We start from the raw sequence: 15,742 nt of genomic DNA, 5'->3' as shown, positions 1-15,742 counted from the left end.
GTGGAAACATTATGCTTTGGGGCTGTTTTTTCTGCTTAGGGTACAGGATGACTTCACCGCATTGAGGGGCAAATGGACGGGGCCATGTACTGTAAAATCTTGGACGAGAACCTCCTTCCCTCAGCCAGAACACTGAAGATGGGTCATGGATGGGTCTTCCTGCATGACAATGACCTGAAACATACCGTCAATGCAACAAAGGAGTGGCTCAAGAAGAAGCACATTAAAGTCATGGAGTGGCCTAGCCAATCTCCAGACCTCAGGCTCAATCCTATAGAAAATCTGTGGAGGGAGCTGAAACTTCGAGTTGCCAAATGACAGCCAAGAAACCTTAAGAATTTAGAGAGGATCTGTAAAGAGGAGTGGATCAAAATCCCTCCTGAGATGTGTGCAAACCTGGTGACCAACTACAAGAAACGTCTTACCTCTGTGCTTGCCAACAAGGGTTTCTGCACCAAGTACTAAGACATGTTTTGCTTGGGGATCAAATACTTATTTCACTCACTGAAATTGCCCAAAAGCTGATTTTGTATCATTTTTAAACAAAAAAAGTTACCGACTACAGCTTTAAATGGAAGTCTACTGCACAAAATCGCAAGAAATAAAGTGCATTTCTGTCAATTACTTTGTCTGTTTGTTTTTACAGACTGAGACAGAAATTGCAAACTGCAAAATTGCAGTAATCAACAGAATGTTGAAAAATTCCTCAGATCCTTCAAACCTTAATAAGATGCTGACATGTTTCCCTATATAAAATACAAATTTATGAAGTGCAACATAAATATACAACCCTCCCTAGTCACTACTTAGATATGCTGATGTTAAATGTCATCTTAAAACGGGAAGAGACAACATGTTAAGCAATCATACAGCGGTGACTAAACTGAAACTAGCTTTCAACATTTTAAAAAGTCTTGAGAACAGTGAACAACAGTATACATTGCCTATTACATGTAGTATGCAGTTAACAACTGCTGTTTTGTGATTTGTAAACAATGTATGCTTACAAAAACATATACATGCCTCTTACACTGTTTGAAGGAGACTGTATAATTTTACTTAACATTAACTATAGCCCCTACGATGTTGTATGGACCTTATGGTAAATTTTCAGTAAGTCTGTATATCACGTTACTACTTAAACGTATACTACAACAAATGTAGCAGCCCAAGTGTGCCGCCCAAGAACGTTGGAACACGGACGAAAGAAAATACAGCAGGATTCCCTCATGTTTGAGAAATACACCTGCCGAGAAAATTATTAACAACTAAAACTCCCTACTAGACAGATTTTTTGACAATGATGTCTCACCATCTAGTAGGTAGTTTACAATAAAAAAAAAAACACTTTTGAAAATCAGAGGGTCCGTTAATTCAAAAGGTTCAGTTAATTCAGGCGCTTATCTCGAGCACACAGGCACTAAATGACTTGTCAATATATACAACACTACTGACTACAATGACTATCGCTTCTCCTTTATATAGAAACTTAGACTGTTCACACAGAAACGGAGATGGGATCTTTATTTATTTGATTGACAGGTCAATTTTTTTTTTTTTTTTGCTCAAGGTTAGGAACACAAGCAAAGCAAGCTGCGAGCAACACCATAATCAACGTGAAATCCTAAGGTTTGATCCAGTGATTCGTAAATAAAAAAGCATCATAAAGCATGCATTTATTGCACTGCTCTTGTCATTTTTGGCCTAACTTCCTTTGGGGGAATCCCCCATCGTTTTGAGGCAGATAGCACGGCGTTTGAGGATCACAGCTGTCAAAGCTGACAATGATCAGACGGGCTGTCATGTCTTACCTTCTCTCGCCTTCAGCAGAACAGTGTTGGCCACGATATTCTCGAGCTCCATGTTTCCTGGGTTGCAGGCAGGCACCGCAGGCCCAACCTCGTCGCCGGGATGGCAGTTTATGTGTGTGTCTGTGTGTGTGTCCTCCCCCGCTCCCCCCCACGGCGGAATATTATTAACCCTGAATGACTCTCCGCTCCGCCGTTTCGCTCCTCTGTTTCCCCGCCCAGAAGCTTCAGACTTACGTCCATCGTAGAGCCTACTATGGCAAAGCCTGAGCTCATGCATATTAACGAGACATGCTGACGTTGCTTGGTAACCAACCTCGAGCGTCCCGCTTGAACGGTCCTATGGCCCAAGCTTAGCTCATGAATATTTATAAGATTATGCTGCCATTAGGTAGTGCTTCTTATTAATAACTCTGTATAATTCGTATCTGATTTGTGCTCTTATTTCTTTAAGGCTTCACAAATGATCTAGTCCTTTAATCTAACGTCTATCGTTTGTTATTATAGTAACAGATCAGACAGATAATATGTAGTTTCTTAATTTCATATGGTAAATCATTTATATATTACGGAAAAATAATGTTTTAGTATGTTTCATTTTTGTATGAATGCATGTATTTATTTTTATTGTGTTTTCTTTTTTTTTAGTCTCTACGGTTCTGCTATGGCCCAAGCTTAGCTCATGAATATTTATAAGATTATGCTGCCATTAGGTAGTGCTTCTTATTAATATCTCTGTATAATTCTTATCTGATTTGCTCTCTTATTTCTTTAAGGCTTCACAAATGATCTAGTCCTTTAATCTAACGTCTATCATTTGTTATTATAGTAACAGATCAGAAAGTTAATATGTAACGTTAGTTTCTTAATTTCATATGGTAAATCATTTATATATTACGGGAAAATAATGTTTTAGTATGTTTCATTTTAGTATGAATGCATTTATTTATGTTTATTGTGTTTTCTTTTTTTTAGTCTCTACGGTTCTGCCGTGGCCCAAGCTTAGCTTATGAATATTTATAATATTTTCATTTAATTTATTTTAGTGTGTTTTATTCATTTTGTTCTGTATATAAATAGTAATATTTACAGTAACTGTAATAGTTATTGTTGTTGACCTGAAAATGATTGTACACTTCATAAAAAAATTTTTTTTTATAAAAACATCACGTGATCTGTTTAATATTCATGACCTGCAGGTCTTCGCCATAGTAGGTTTCATTGTCACAATCCAGACTGCTAGTTTAACAAACGCTATGATCTTTGTACTTCTTTTTTTTTATATATAAAATGCTATAATGTTTACGCATCCCGCATAAACGATTAATTATACGGTCTAGTATTATAACAATATATCGTTGTTAATGAGCCGGTCGCTGTCTATTTATCGATGTCTGTCATGTCTTTTCTTTGATGATAAACAGATGCACATTTTTTCAGACATATGGCGTGCCACAGCACATACCATGTGCAACTTTGAACTTGTCTTTACATGAACTGCAGATGATCAAAATAAAACTGCTTACTTGTGAGTTTAGCAATGCTTAGTTTATAACACCATCTAGAGGTAAAACTGTTACACTGATTATTAAAAGCTAATAATCTAAATATAAATGTAATCATCATCAACAACAACAACAACAACATATTTTTGGTACGCCGTGAAGTATGAAGTGTGTGTTGCAAAAGTTACATCTGAATATAAAACGTGCTATCTATCACGAGATGCTACCTCTATAAGTGTAACCTAAAGTCTAGCCTGAATAACCTTTTTAATGTTCTTAGCTCTATTGACCTGCATTTTCTATTCGCGATTCCATCAAATTATTTCACTATCACGATCTGACTATGCTCGCCTTTTTTTTTTAATGAACTGTACACTTCTTTCCGACAGGTGGCGATGTAGAATAATGTCGATTTGTTTTCTGCTTGGAGAAGAAGTCGCTGCTTCCGTGGTCCTCAAACACGCGTGGTAAAGACAGTCAAGACGGTTGGTAACTGCTGTGTTACACAATAATGGGTAAAACAAAAAAATCTCGTAATCGTAGTAAGTTTAATTACAATAAAGACAAAAAGAAACTGAAAACGAAGATAAGAAGAAAGGAGAAACCGCACATAGAATGGTAAGTTCAAGTACATACTACATGCCAAAGAGAGAAGGCCCTCTCGCTATACAAACAACCTATTTTATACAATTGCTTATTTTACTGCCTATTCTTGTAAAAAAAAAAAAATTAGGTGCGCTATAATTGTATTGAATGCGTACTTGTGTACTTCATATCTTAAGATAATATTTAAAAAAAAAAATTCTTGCTGACAATATAGTATTAATGCAATAATTAATGGCCACTTGAGTGTACCTAAAGAGAGTACACTTTCATGACACACACAAATATATATATATATATATTTAAAGTGCACTCTATTTAAATCATGTTTTAATAATCTTTTGTCCAGCTTTAAAGTACACATATTTTGTTGTTGATTAACATCTTTTGACTAACATTGGGGTGTGCTGTGATATTACTTATTTTTCAAGTTAATATATAAAGCAACTTTAAATTGCAATTACAAACGTATTTAAATGCATGACATAAACGTTTAAATTACATCCAGTGTATATTTTAGTTTACCACAAATGCTTGTTTGTACATGCGGCAGTACAGCAGTTCTTAAATTACATATAACGAGATATATTTGTATGAGTACAATTATTAAAAAGTATGCCCAAGTGTACTACTTTTTTTATTATTATTATAAAAGTCATTTGTAATTTGAAACCTCTGTTGTTGACTTGTACTCATTGTAGTGTCGTGCATTATGAAGTTTGTTATTAAAGGGCTCAAATGATGCGATTTAAATTTTTTCTTTCTCTTTGGAGTGTTACAAGCTCTTGGTGCATAAAGAAGATCTGTAAAGTTGCAAAGACTAAAGTCTCAAATCCAAAGAGATATTCTTTATAAAAGTTCAGAGTCAGCCACACCTACCTAAAACGGCTCGTTCGAACACGCCCCCACATGTCTACCTCACTATGTGGGAAGATTTGCATAACGCCGCCCAAATGTTCATGCAAAGAAAGAAGGCGTAACTTTTATTCTCACTGTAGTATTGTTGACGCTGCAGCCGTCTCGTGAAGACGCTGTGTGCTTCGTTGTGAAAGCGAAACTACTTTGTTTGGCCTTCCAAAAGAGGACGATATCTGCTTCGTCATGCCTAGAGCTGATCTGTGCTGGTCGCTGAAGGAATACATAAACTTTCACCGTGGGCGATGCGGAGTCCAGCCCGGGGTCCGTCACATGTGGTTGCCGTTCATTCGTAGGATCCGCCGGGCGCGCCGTTCTCGACTCCCGCCGCCTCAGCTCACTCTATCCCGGCCTCAGCGCACACTAAGCCAGGGCTTCACCTCACGCTAGGCCGCTGTGTTGTTCGTTGTGAAAGCGAAACTACTTTGTTTGGTCTTCCAAAAGAGGACACGACTACAAATCAGTGGTTAAGTTGTATTTACCACACTGTTCCAGAACAGTTTAACCCAAATATCCAGATGTGTGCAGCACATTTTATGGAGGACTGTTTACTGATCCTGGGAGAGTAACGTTAGACTACAATGCCGGCTGTTCTGACTCACGTAAGTACGTTTTCATTTAAAGGATTTGCCACTGATGATTCAAACGCGAGTTTTGGGCAGTAGAGTAGCACTTGTTGTTTGTCATTTCTCTGATCACAAATACAGACAAAGTTTTATGTTTACGCGGCGCGATGCCACGCGTAAAAAGACAGTATAAGTCATTCTAATCAGTAATTATGTCCCCACTGGATGCAACAAATGCCTCGTTTGTAATGGGTTTTAATGTTGTCTCATCGCTCCGGCCGGACAGGGCATCAACAGTATGTGAGGGACGTAACATTTCCATCTCACGCTTGAGGTATTAGGCCAATCACAACGCACTGGATAGCTGGCCAATCAGAGCACACCTCGCTTTTTCAGACCGATGAGCTTTGTAAAAATCGACGCATTTCAAAAAGGCAGGGCATAGAGGAGAAACAATAACGTACAGTATGTGGAAAATAAGGTGTTTTTTGAACTTTAAACTGCATAAACACATTTCATTACACCAAATACACAAAATAATGTTCTTTTTAGCAGCATCATATGACCCCTTTAATATGGGTTGATTAACATGGCTGATTTGAAGTCCTCAGATACGTAATGCTTGGGATGAACACAAAACAGTAAAGCAAAATCTACAAGACATGGGGCTGTCACTTGGGACAAAGGGTATGCTTCCTATTAAAAACAAAAAGGCAAGTACTAACCTTGAATCACTACGTTACAATGTATTTATACAAATCCTTTCTGCTTATGATAACCTAATGCATTTAAATGATGTTTCAGGATATGGAAAGTAAACCAGCGGAGACAAATGTATTGAAACCCTACGTCATTGAAGGTATCTATCAAACCTAATGGTTCTCCGCTGGTTTTGAAATCTGTTATCGAAATTCATGAGCTGCATAATATGATTTGGTGTCTAAATTGCAGCAATGGAGGTAGAGGCCAGTCTCCGTGGTGAGGACAGGACCACATGCTCCACTGACATGACTGAATATGTTCAATACATGGTGAAGGAACACAATGAGGATTATAAGGTAAAAGAGAGCCGTATATATCAATGATCCTCCCAGACATTAAAAAAAGACTCCTTTGATAGTTCACAAAACTGATTGTGTTTTATTGGCATTTCAGGCAATGGCAAGGGATGAGAAAAACTACTATCAGGACACACCGAAGCAGATTAAACGGAAAGTGGAATTATACAAACGGTGTCATCCTAAGGAATATGCTGCGTTCATTGCGTCTCTGCAATCTCAGAAGTCTATGTGATGCCACAGCGAAGAACTGGTGTCTTAAACTGATGGTTAGAATGCCACCTTTGTGTCGGTCAAGTGTGTGGATGAGTGTATACACAGAGAAAAGCTTTTCAACAGTTTTTCTACTATGGCATCTTTCTTTTTTTAATGTTAACTTTTAAATGACGTGTATATGAATCTAGTGAGGAGCTTGAGTATCTTCCGAAGTATAAAAAAAATTACATTTTGTAAATTCTGATTTATTGATGGTTAAGTTTAATGTGTTTTGGCAAATAAAAATAATACACAGGAGTGAAAACAACTCTCCAATATATTGCAACATAAAGAAAAAAATCTGGGTTCGGTACAAGCTGTCTCAAAATAATTTTGAGTTGTGTTTTTTTTAAAGAGCGTTATTGTGGTTACATTACATTAAACATGGGGTTAGGGTTAACCCTAACCCCATAAACAAGTCACTTTTAAACCAAGCAGCATTCTGCTGGTCAATGCCGCAAATTAGTGTGGAAAAATGCAAACCCAACTTGTAATATGTATGCGGGGAAAAAAACACAAAACCAACGAGACAGATATTTTCTGCGTTCAACGTTATGCCAAAAATGCTGTTGATAGAGCTGAACCCAGAACATTGATTTAAGACAACAATTACAGAGATTTGTTCATATTTGCACTGCAGTAGTGCTTCTGTAGACATCTTTGTTGCTTCATCACCGTTTCTTAGAAGTGTCACATGCTACATGTACATGCTAAATAAAATGCGCATGACTGGTTGTGAATAAGAAGTCTGAATCTGTCAGCAGCTGTTATACAAGTTATATCAATTTATTAGCCTCACAGTTCCTCTCCAGGATAATCAAATGTGTAAGAATGAGGATTAATCAGCATTGCAAAACCCTCATTATAAGACTAAAAACAATGCGTTTGCATTCATAGAGGCCTTTCATTTAGATCTGGGTTAAGCCATATTTTTCAAGAGACTGAATGTGAGATCATCTGATGGATTTCACAGTTCTCCCTCCATACCACTAGCTCTTGTTGATGGTAATTCAAACCACTTGCATAAGCAGACCATATTGATTTCACAGTGAAGAGGCCTTATTTTCGTACAGCTGTGCAACTTCAAAACAAAATCTCCATTTAAAGCCTAAATCACAGTTGTGAGAAGAGAATTATCTGAGGTGTCCACTGTCAATAACACAATCTGGCATGCAAGGATAAATTGGGTTAATCTCACGGAATGTCCTATTCCACCTCAAAATTCAAAAAGAAGAAAAGTTACATTTTTAATAATTAAAAACAAATTGTCATAATACATTGTGTGTGTGTGTATAGGGTGTGTGTGTATATATATATATATATATATATATACACACACACACACACATACATATATATATATATATATGGGCCATTCTACAGAATTGGTGCAAACTGCTGTCCCACAACCACAAAACACATTTATCTTAGATATATATTAAGATTCTTCTATTGAAACTCACAATAATATTTAATTAATTTAATAATTTAATATTTTAGTAAGATTAATATATATAAAATCATAATTTATTGGGTACTTTCAATTGGGAGGTGGCTGTCCCAAACCCTTACCCCTAAATTTCAACTTATGAAAATGATATTGAAATAATTTTTTTCCATTGTTGTTTTTAAAAGTATATTTTTTAAAAGTAAGTTCAAAAAAATATCTTTTCTCTATTTTCTTAGTAAATTATGAAACTATGCAAAAAAAAAAGTGTCCCGTATTTTTTTAAAATCACTACCGAAACAGTGTGTTTTAGTCTATTGGCCAAGACTGATTTGAACTAAACCCATAAATTTATGATCAGGAAATATTCCTGTGTCCCCCTCTCTCATAGCTACAAGGCATGAGTAGATAGGTGCAGAAAAATCTGTGTAACTTTAAGGAACGTCACTACCGAACACCTTTTTTCTGCAATTAATCACTTTTTTGAGAGTTAATCCATAACATTTAGTTTTTATATGTATACCACTGTTCAGAACTGTGCTAGCTAACCATGTGCTGATTAGCATCTTTGAGCTAGGTTCAAAAGTATCTAAAATTGTCACTACCGAAACATTTGGTGGCGTTTTGGTAGTGACAACTTTGGGTTTTTTTGGGTGTTAAATTCCCATAGAATTTTCACTACCGAAACATGTCATTGTTTCGGTAGTGACAAAAAGGAACACATAATCCTCATATTTTGTGGAAATAAACAAAATTTTAGTAGTTATGCAATTTTTTTTGTATTTTAGTAAGTTTTAGTATGAGAGTTAAAATTCTGTAATTTGACGTGGTTGCTACCAAATCATTACTATCACTACCGAAAATATGCCGTCACTAAAAAACATGGGATGTTTTGTCAAAAATAAAGTATACTGAATTATCAACAAAGATGTTATGATAGTTTTGGTTCAATGTATATTCAAACTAATGAATCCTTAACTTTCAAATCAGTATGATCAACTTTTTGCCTTTTACAAAGACGATTGGATTCAAAATACAATAAATGTCATAAATTGCTCTTGAAATATCGTTAAAAATGTAATTGTTATGGATTTACCTCTGATAAAAAAGTTTTAATAAAATAGCAAAAAATATATATATTTACAATCTAGATGCAAGCAAAACATCAATAGGTCAATATAACCCTTCTAATTAAATTATCATGTGTTTCGGTAGTGACAAATTTTGTGAGAGGACAAATATTCCAAAAATGTCTTTAATACAATATGAGAATTAACTGCACAATTACTAGAAATGTGTACCTTGAATATTATACAATTTGCATACATACTAATTGTTTTGGGAAAAAGACAGTTTTTTTCAAGATGTTTCCAACTGACTTTGGACCAATTCTGTAGAATGCCCCATATATATATATATATATATATATATATATATGGATAGATAGATCAAAGGAAGGATATATGTGAAATATGGATAAGGAACATTCATTGTCAAGCAAAATACAATTTCCTGTTTCTTTCTGTGATTCGCCAAGTTGACTCCACATGCAGAGATAAAGCATAATGAAATGTGCTCTTTGTAATACTGAATATAATAATCCTATTAATGACAAGTGAGATATTGTACGTTGTAACTAGCAGCGATAATGCCCACAGTACTCATTTTGAAAAAAAAAAGTGTTTGTTCAACTCCTTCAGTGTCACAACAGTAGCTTTGCCATGACGCAAGTGCTCCTTACTCCTCGCACAATTCAAGGATGAAACCAATACATCGAATGCTCCCTCATCCCTCAAGATCCCTTTGCCTGTCCTTTCTGGCACAGTAGTGCCAACCTTCAAATGGCAGCTTGGTTTCATACCAATGTCAGAAGCAGGTCTTGGAACTTTTGGAGGCCACAGGTTCTGCTTAATCCATCAGATCCTGACTGAGAAGCCAGCAGGAAAAGCTTCCTCTGATCAGCCACTGAGCTCAGTGAGAGAGCCTCATGCAGCTCTGGGACGCTAACAGCATCGGGCTTATCCTGGATGAGGGTATAAAAAACATTTTAGTCCAGATTCACACTAAAACATAAACAAGGGAGCCTGGCACTCTATTAAAGAGATGAATATCATCAGAGAAAAATGAATATCCAAACCTGTATGACTTCCTTCTGCGGAACACAAATGAAAATATTTTGAAATGTTAATTTGATGTTTGTCTTTACAATTAAAGTCGGCTGTGTCCGGTGTTGTTTTAAACCCCTGTGACTTTGTACGAGTAAAAACAGTCAAAACACATAGGATAAACTATCAAATCGAGTAACTTTTATTTATATAAGCAGCTTTACTCTGAACTATCCCTTTAACTAGGATCTAGGAAATCAATATGAAGCCTTTCTGACATTATAAACAGGGTTAAAGTTTAAACCAAGAACTGAGCCTTTGGTTACCTGCTTGTTTCCCAAGACCACCACTGGTAGATCAGTGTCTGCTTTAAGTAATCGATGGAGCTCGTCTTTGGCCTGAGGGAGCCGGCCTCTATCAGAGGAGTCCACCACGTACACCAAGATATGTGTTCTCCTTAGGTAATCCACCCAGTACATTCGCAAGTCTTCACCACCTCCAACTGATAGGAAGAGATCATCAAAACAGGAATTAACTGTATGATGTGTTATTACTGCCATAGACACAGACAAACAGGCTTTTCTAAACTAAGAAATCATAAATAAGGCATTAATTGAATATTACTTGTAGAGCAGGAATTAAAGTATCCCACATGAGAAATATATGCACTTAATTGTATTTAATTTGTACTAGTAGTGTACTTCAAAGTACATTTAAAAAACTGCACTGCAGATAACAATTTTAATGAAATAAAAGGCAACGTAATTGTAGTTAAGAGAGTACACTTTCATTAAACTACGTTTCTTAATACATTAGTGCATACTTTCAAAAAATGCATTTTGTAATAATGTCAAAATAAAGTTTTGAACTTCAAAGTACATTTGAAATAATGTTTTCATAACATTTTGCAGTGCGCTTTATAAAAGTACAGTTTTTGTGTTGGCTAACATGCTAAAGCACAAATGAAGTACTTGATATTAATGTATTATTTGATATTACATTTACGTTAATATATTCTAAATGTACTTAATAGCAACTTCATCATTACAAATGGGTAATTACAAATATATTTAAATACAGGACATAAAAGCTTCAATGGAAATTATATTAAAGTATAGTTTACCATAAATGATTGTCAGTACATTCAGCATAACACGTTAGCCATATTGCAAGACAAAAGTGGTAAGAAAATGACATATAAAGATGTACATAATCCTACCTGAATGGGTTAAACACTCTCAAGTTCACAGTCTCAAGTTGCATTTAAAGGGGTCATATGATGCGATTTCAAGTTTTCCTTTCTCTTTGGAGTGTTACTAGCTGATTGTGCATAGATAAGATCCCTGAAGTTACAAAGACTAAAGTCTCAAAACCAAAGAGATATTCTTTATCAAAGTTAAGACTCTGCCACACCCCCCTAAAACGGCTCGTTCTAACACGCCCCCACATATCTACCTCACTATGTGGAAATATTTGCATAATGCCGCCCAAATGTGCGCGCAAAGAAAGAAGGCGTGGTTTCAGTAACCGCAGTTAGTGTTGAAGCAGCGTGTCAGAGAGACGCTGTGTTTCTTGGCGAAAGCAAAAGCACTTTATTTGGCCTTCCGAAAGTAGATGCATTTAGGAATCTTTAAGATTACTTACAACAGAACAGCAATGCATTTTATGGACGACCGTTTCGTGAACCTAGGAGAGGAGGTCATTCTGACTTTGCTATGACAATCTGGTGCTTCTGAATCAGCTACTGTTTTGTTATTAGTTTAAGTATTTGCTATTGACTGTTCAAATGCGGAGTTTTGCGCATCGTGTGTGTGTGCGCGCACGAGTGAGAGAGAGTGAGAGAGAGCGAGAGAGGGGGGGGGGGGTCACATCACAGTGGAGTCAGCTGTCTTAACCGTGGATTCTGTATGGCAAACACATACCAGCTTCATCACTGTGTCTGTCACGCGACTCTGTTCCCCTTTCGGGCTCTGTCTTTACATTTATTTTGAAAGATGAAGCTCGCGATTATGGTAAAAGGCGTTACATTTCCGACGAGAGCTTGCAGTGTTCGGCCAATCACAATGCACTGGTTCAGCTGGCCAATCAGAGCAGATTGCGCTTGTCGGAAGGAGGGACTTCATAGAAAACGAAGCGTTTGAGAGAGGCGGGGCATAGAGGACCTACAATAATGTACAGTATTTGAAAAATAATGTGTTTTTTGAACATTAAAGCATGTCAACACATTCTGTTACACCAAATACACAAAATAATCTTTTAAAAAAGCATCATATGACCCCTTTATTATACATTTAAACTATAATACAGTATATTTTCATTTAATTGTAAATAACATGCTATTAAGTGACAGAAAACATTACATTCAGTATGCACCTAAGTATATACTTTTAAAGTATATTCTTCCTGCAAAAGTACTCTTTTTAAAATTATGCTAAATTGTACTTCTTCCTCACAAAGGTATGCGAGTGAACAGGGTGGTCTGGCACTGATCCATACTTTCCAAGAAGTCCAGCTGGCATGCAGGTGTGTGTAGGCTGATGAAATAGAAGCCGCGTGTGGGTCGGCAGCCCCTCCTGGAGCCCGCTCCGCTCAGCCCCTGCAGAACGCTACTCTTACCAGCGCCATCCAACCCAAGAACAAGCACCTGCTTCTCACTGCGTTCCTCCTCCTCCTAAATATATACATGTTCATGGAAGAAAAGGGAGTGAAATGAGCAATGAAACAGAATTTGATTTAAAGTCTGTTTATCCAGAGTCTAGTGCTGAGATTTTAGTGCAAGCTGCCAGAATTAATTATGCAACTTCATGTACAAATAGTCAGAGTCTTGCCATCATTAATTAGGGTCTTAGTTGTGTAATAACAGACAGACTGTCCCGGTTTCTGTTACTTTGGCTACTCTGTTGCACTCTACATCAAATGTTATAATATTTTGTGGCACATACAGTACAAATGTGTCTTTGCATTATTGCAACTTTATGTTCAGAAGGAAGAATCCATATAATTTGTTTTCGACTTTTTTTTTTGATAAATGAACTTTCATGATCTTTCCCTAATGAATGGTTCAGAACAGTTTGACTGATTCACTGAAATGAACCGACTCAAAAGAACAACTGAGCATCACTTGCAAGCAATCTCTTCCAAAAGTAATACCTAGCTGCTGACTGAAATAGTATAGAGCTGAGCATAACTGAATATTTGTATTCACTATTCACAATTTCCATGACTTTAATATATTTATTAACCTCCATGACTGTTCCAGGCGTGGAAAATATAACATTATGATATTTTTGGAGTGCTCCATGACCTTGGGAACTGTGCTCTTCTAAATATCGTTTTCTTTTTTGATAATAAACAATACGTTTGCAACACTTTTTTTTGGGGGGGGTATTGTACTTTTAGTGAGAAATATAAAAAGCATAACAAATACACAGAAATTAGATAAGGATACAATAAGACAAGCAGGATTACTTTTCTCTATGCTATGATTTCTCAAAAAGTACATTTCAAGCATAATCTATATGCACACGAGTCATGACAGACATACAGTACGTACAGTTCAATTTACAGAGTTCCCTCGACAATTGTTTCTATGCTACCTATCAGTCACGCGCGACATGCAGGCGGTATCATAAGAAGAGAACCCATTTCTTTCGCTTCATACTCACCTCTCGGAACGTGTAGTAGTCTGACTCTGGTGTCCATACTCGTCTTTTATAAAAAAGATTGAGTGCGATAAACAGCGCGGTCCCAACCGCAGCCATAGCGGCGCTAAACGCCACGGAGATATGACGCAGTACAACCATGAGCACACCTGAAGCCAAATGCCGTGTTCGGTGCGCGAGCTGCCGCTTTTGCTTTCCAGTGCACGTGATCCGCCCTGGCTTGTTTTGAACAGCACGCGCCCAGTTTCCTTCCAGCGGGTGACAGACAAGGGGCGGAGAAACCGTAATGTCTTGAGATTACAAATGAAGGATGGTAACATAGTTTCGCATGGTAGGGCCTAATATAATAATAATAATAATAATAATAATAAATTATTTGCAGTTCAACTTAAATTTGATGTCTGTAAATTGTGTTGTACCGTGGTATGTGTATAACACTAAAACTGTGGCGCATACTGAAACATTTTTGCTATGAAAACAAATTACAAAAACTAACAAAGAGACTTGAAAAAAGTTCAAATCGACTAAAAAGTCATCCTCCCCTGCTCGCCGTTGGAGGGCGTTGTTTAGTTCGAATTTGGAGGAGGATGACTTCCCCATGTTGACCAAATTCCTTTACACGTTCTTTACTCTTGGTAGAGATGCCCATGCACAGTTGACAACTCAGTCATTCTTGAGACGTGGGACAAAACAGGTCCAGCAAGGGTAACTGCTATTAGCTTTAAAAAATAAAAAATATTTTCCATTTTAAATGTCATGAGGGATTAATAATAGAACGTATTTCTATACGTACACGATTATCACCTTCAATTTAATTTTCTCATTATTATACCAAATCGGTGTTTCTTAATGTCCTCTCACTACGTCTAAAACAGTGTGTCCACAGAGAAGGGTTCAATCATTCATATGCAATAAAATGGATAAAAATGTTTTTTTAATGATGAAAAAGAGCTTGTTTTATCAAAAGCAACACTTAAAGGGGTCATATGATGCGATTTCATTTTTTCCTTTCTCTTTGGAGTGTTACAAGCTCTTGGTGCATAAAGAAGGTCTGTAAATTTGCAAAGACTAAAGTCTCAAATCCAAAGAGATATTCTTTATAAAAGTTAAGAGTCAGCCACACCTACCTAAAACGGCTCGTTCTAACACGCCCCCACATACCTACGTCACGATGTGGGAAGATTTGCATAACGCCGCCCAAATGTTCACGCAAAGAAAGAAGGCGTAACTTTTATTCTCGCTGTAGTATTGTTGTTGCCGCTGCCGCCATGTCCTGAAGACACTGTGTGTTTTGTTGTGAAAGCGAAACAACTTTGTTTGGTCTTCCAAAAGAGGACGATATCCGCTTCGTCATGCCTAGAGCTGATCCGTGCTGGTCGCTGAGGGAATACATTAACTTAGTGCTGTGGATCGCCGGCACATTTTATAGAGGACTGTTTACTGATCCTGGTAGAGGAACGTTAGACTAAAATGCCGGCAGTTCTGACTCATGTAAGTACGTTTTCATTTATCATTTGCCACTGAAGATTCAAACGCGAGTTTTGGGCAGTGTAGAGTAGCACTTGTTGTTTGTCATTTCTCTGATCCCAAATGCAGACAGGGTTTTATGTTTACGCGCCACGATGCAATGCAACGCAACACGTAAAAAGACAGTATAAGTCATTATAATCAGTAATTATGTCCCCACTGGATGCAACAAATGCCTCGTTTGTAATGGGTTTTAATGTTTTTGTGTCGTCGCTCCGGCCGGACAGGGCATCAACATATGGTGAGGGGCGTAACATTTCTGTCTCACGCTTGAGGTATTTGGCCAATCAC

At 37.0% G+C, this 15,742-nt stretch overlaps 3 protein-coding genes across 3 annotated transcripts in view; 1 reads left to right on the top strand and 2 right to left on the bottom strand.

The window, feature by feature from the left end:
- Positions 1-2,046, bottom strand: part of grk6 (G protein-coupled receptor kinase 6) — a 63,812-nt gene extending 61,766 nt beyond the window's left edge. The window contains exon 1 of the mRNA XM_016246186.1: positions 1,812-2,046. Within this exon, the coding sequence (XP_016101672.1) occupies positions 1,812-1,863 (52 nt within the window). The 5' untranslated portion in view covers positions 1,864-2,046. The remainder of the gene's footprint in view (positions 1-1,811) is intronic.
- Positions 2,047-3,702: 1,656 nt separating this feature from the next.
- nop16 (NOP16 nucleolar protein homolog (yeast)) lies at positions 3,703-7,216 on the top strand. The gene is made up of 5 exons (XM_016246185.1): positions 3,703-3,931; positions 6,002-6,110; positions 6,202-6,256; positions 6,349-6,455; positions 6,553-7,216. Exons 1-5 carry the CDS (start codon positions 3,825-3,827, stop codon positions 6,688-6,690), a joined length of 516 nt encoding a protein of 171 aa, XP_016101671.1. The 5' UTR covers positions 3,703-3,824; the 3' UTR covers positions 6,691-7,216.
- Positions 7,217-9,477: 2,261 nt separating this feature from the next.
- Positions 9,478-14,573, bottom strand: arl10 (ADP-ribosylation factor-like 10). The gene is made up of 5 exons (XM_016246178.1): positions 14,555-14,573; positions 13,928-14,214; positions 12,759-12,933; positions 10,589-10,764; positions 9,478-10,180 (listed from the first exon to the last, which is right to left on the bottom strand). Exons 1-5 carry the CDS (start codon positions 14,571-14,573, stop codon positions 10,013-10,015), a joined length of 825 nt encoding a protein of 274 aa, XP_016101664.1. The 3' UTR covers positions 9,478-10,012.
- Positions 14,574-15,742: the final 1,169 nt, after the last annotated feature.

This window comes from Sinocyclocheilus grahami, unplaced genomic scaffold (assembly GCF_001515645.1).
Source record: "Sinocyclocheilus grahami isolate Dianchi unplaced genomic scaffold, SAMN03320097.WGS_v1.1 scaffold788.1, whole genome shotgun sequence".
Taxonomy (NCBI): Eukaryota; Metazoa; Chordata; class Actinopteri; order Cypriniformes; family Cyprinidae; genus Sinocyclocheilus; species Sinocyclocheilus grahami.
Note: the sequence above shows the minus strand (reverse complement) of the source record. Positions and strands in the feature narration are given on the sequence as shown.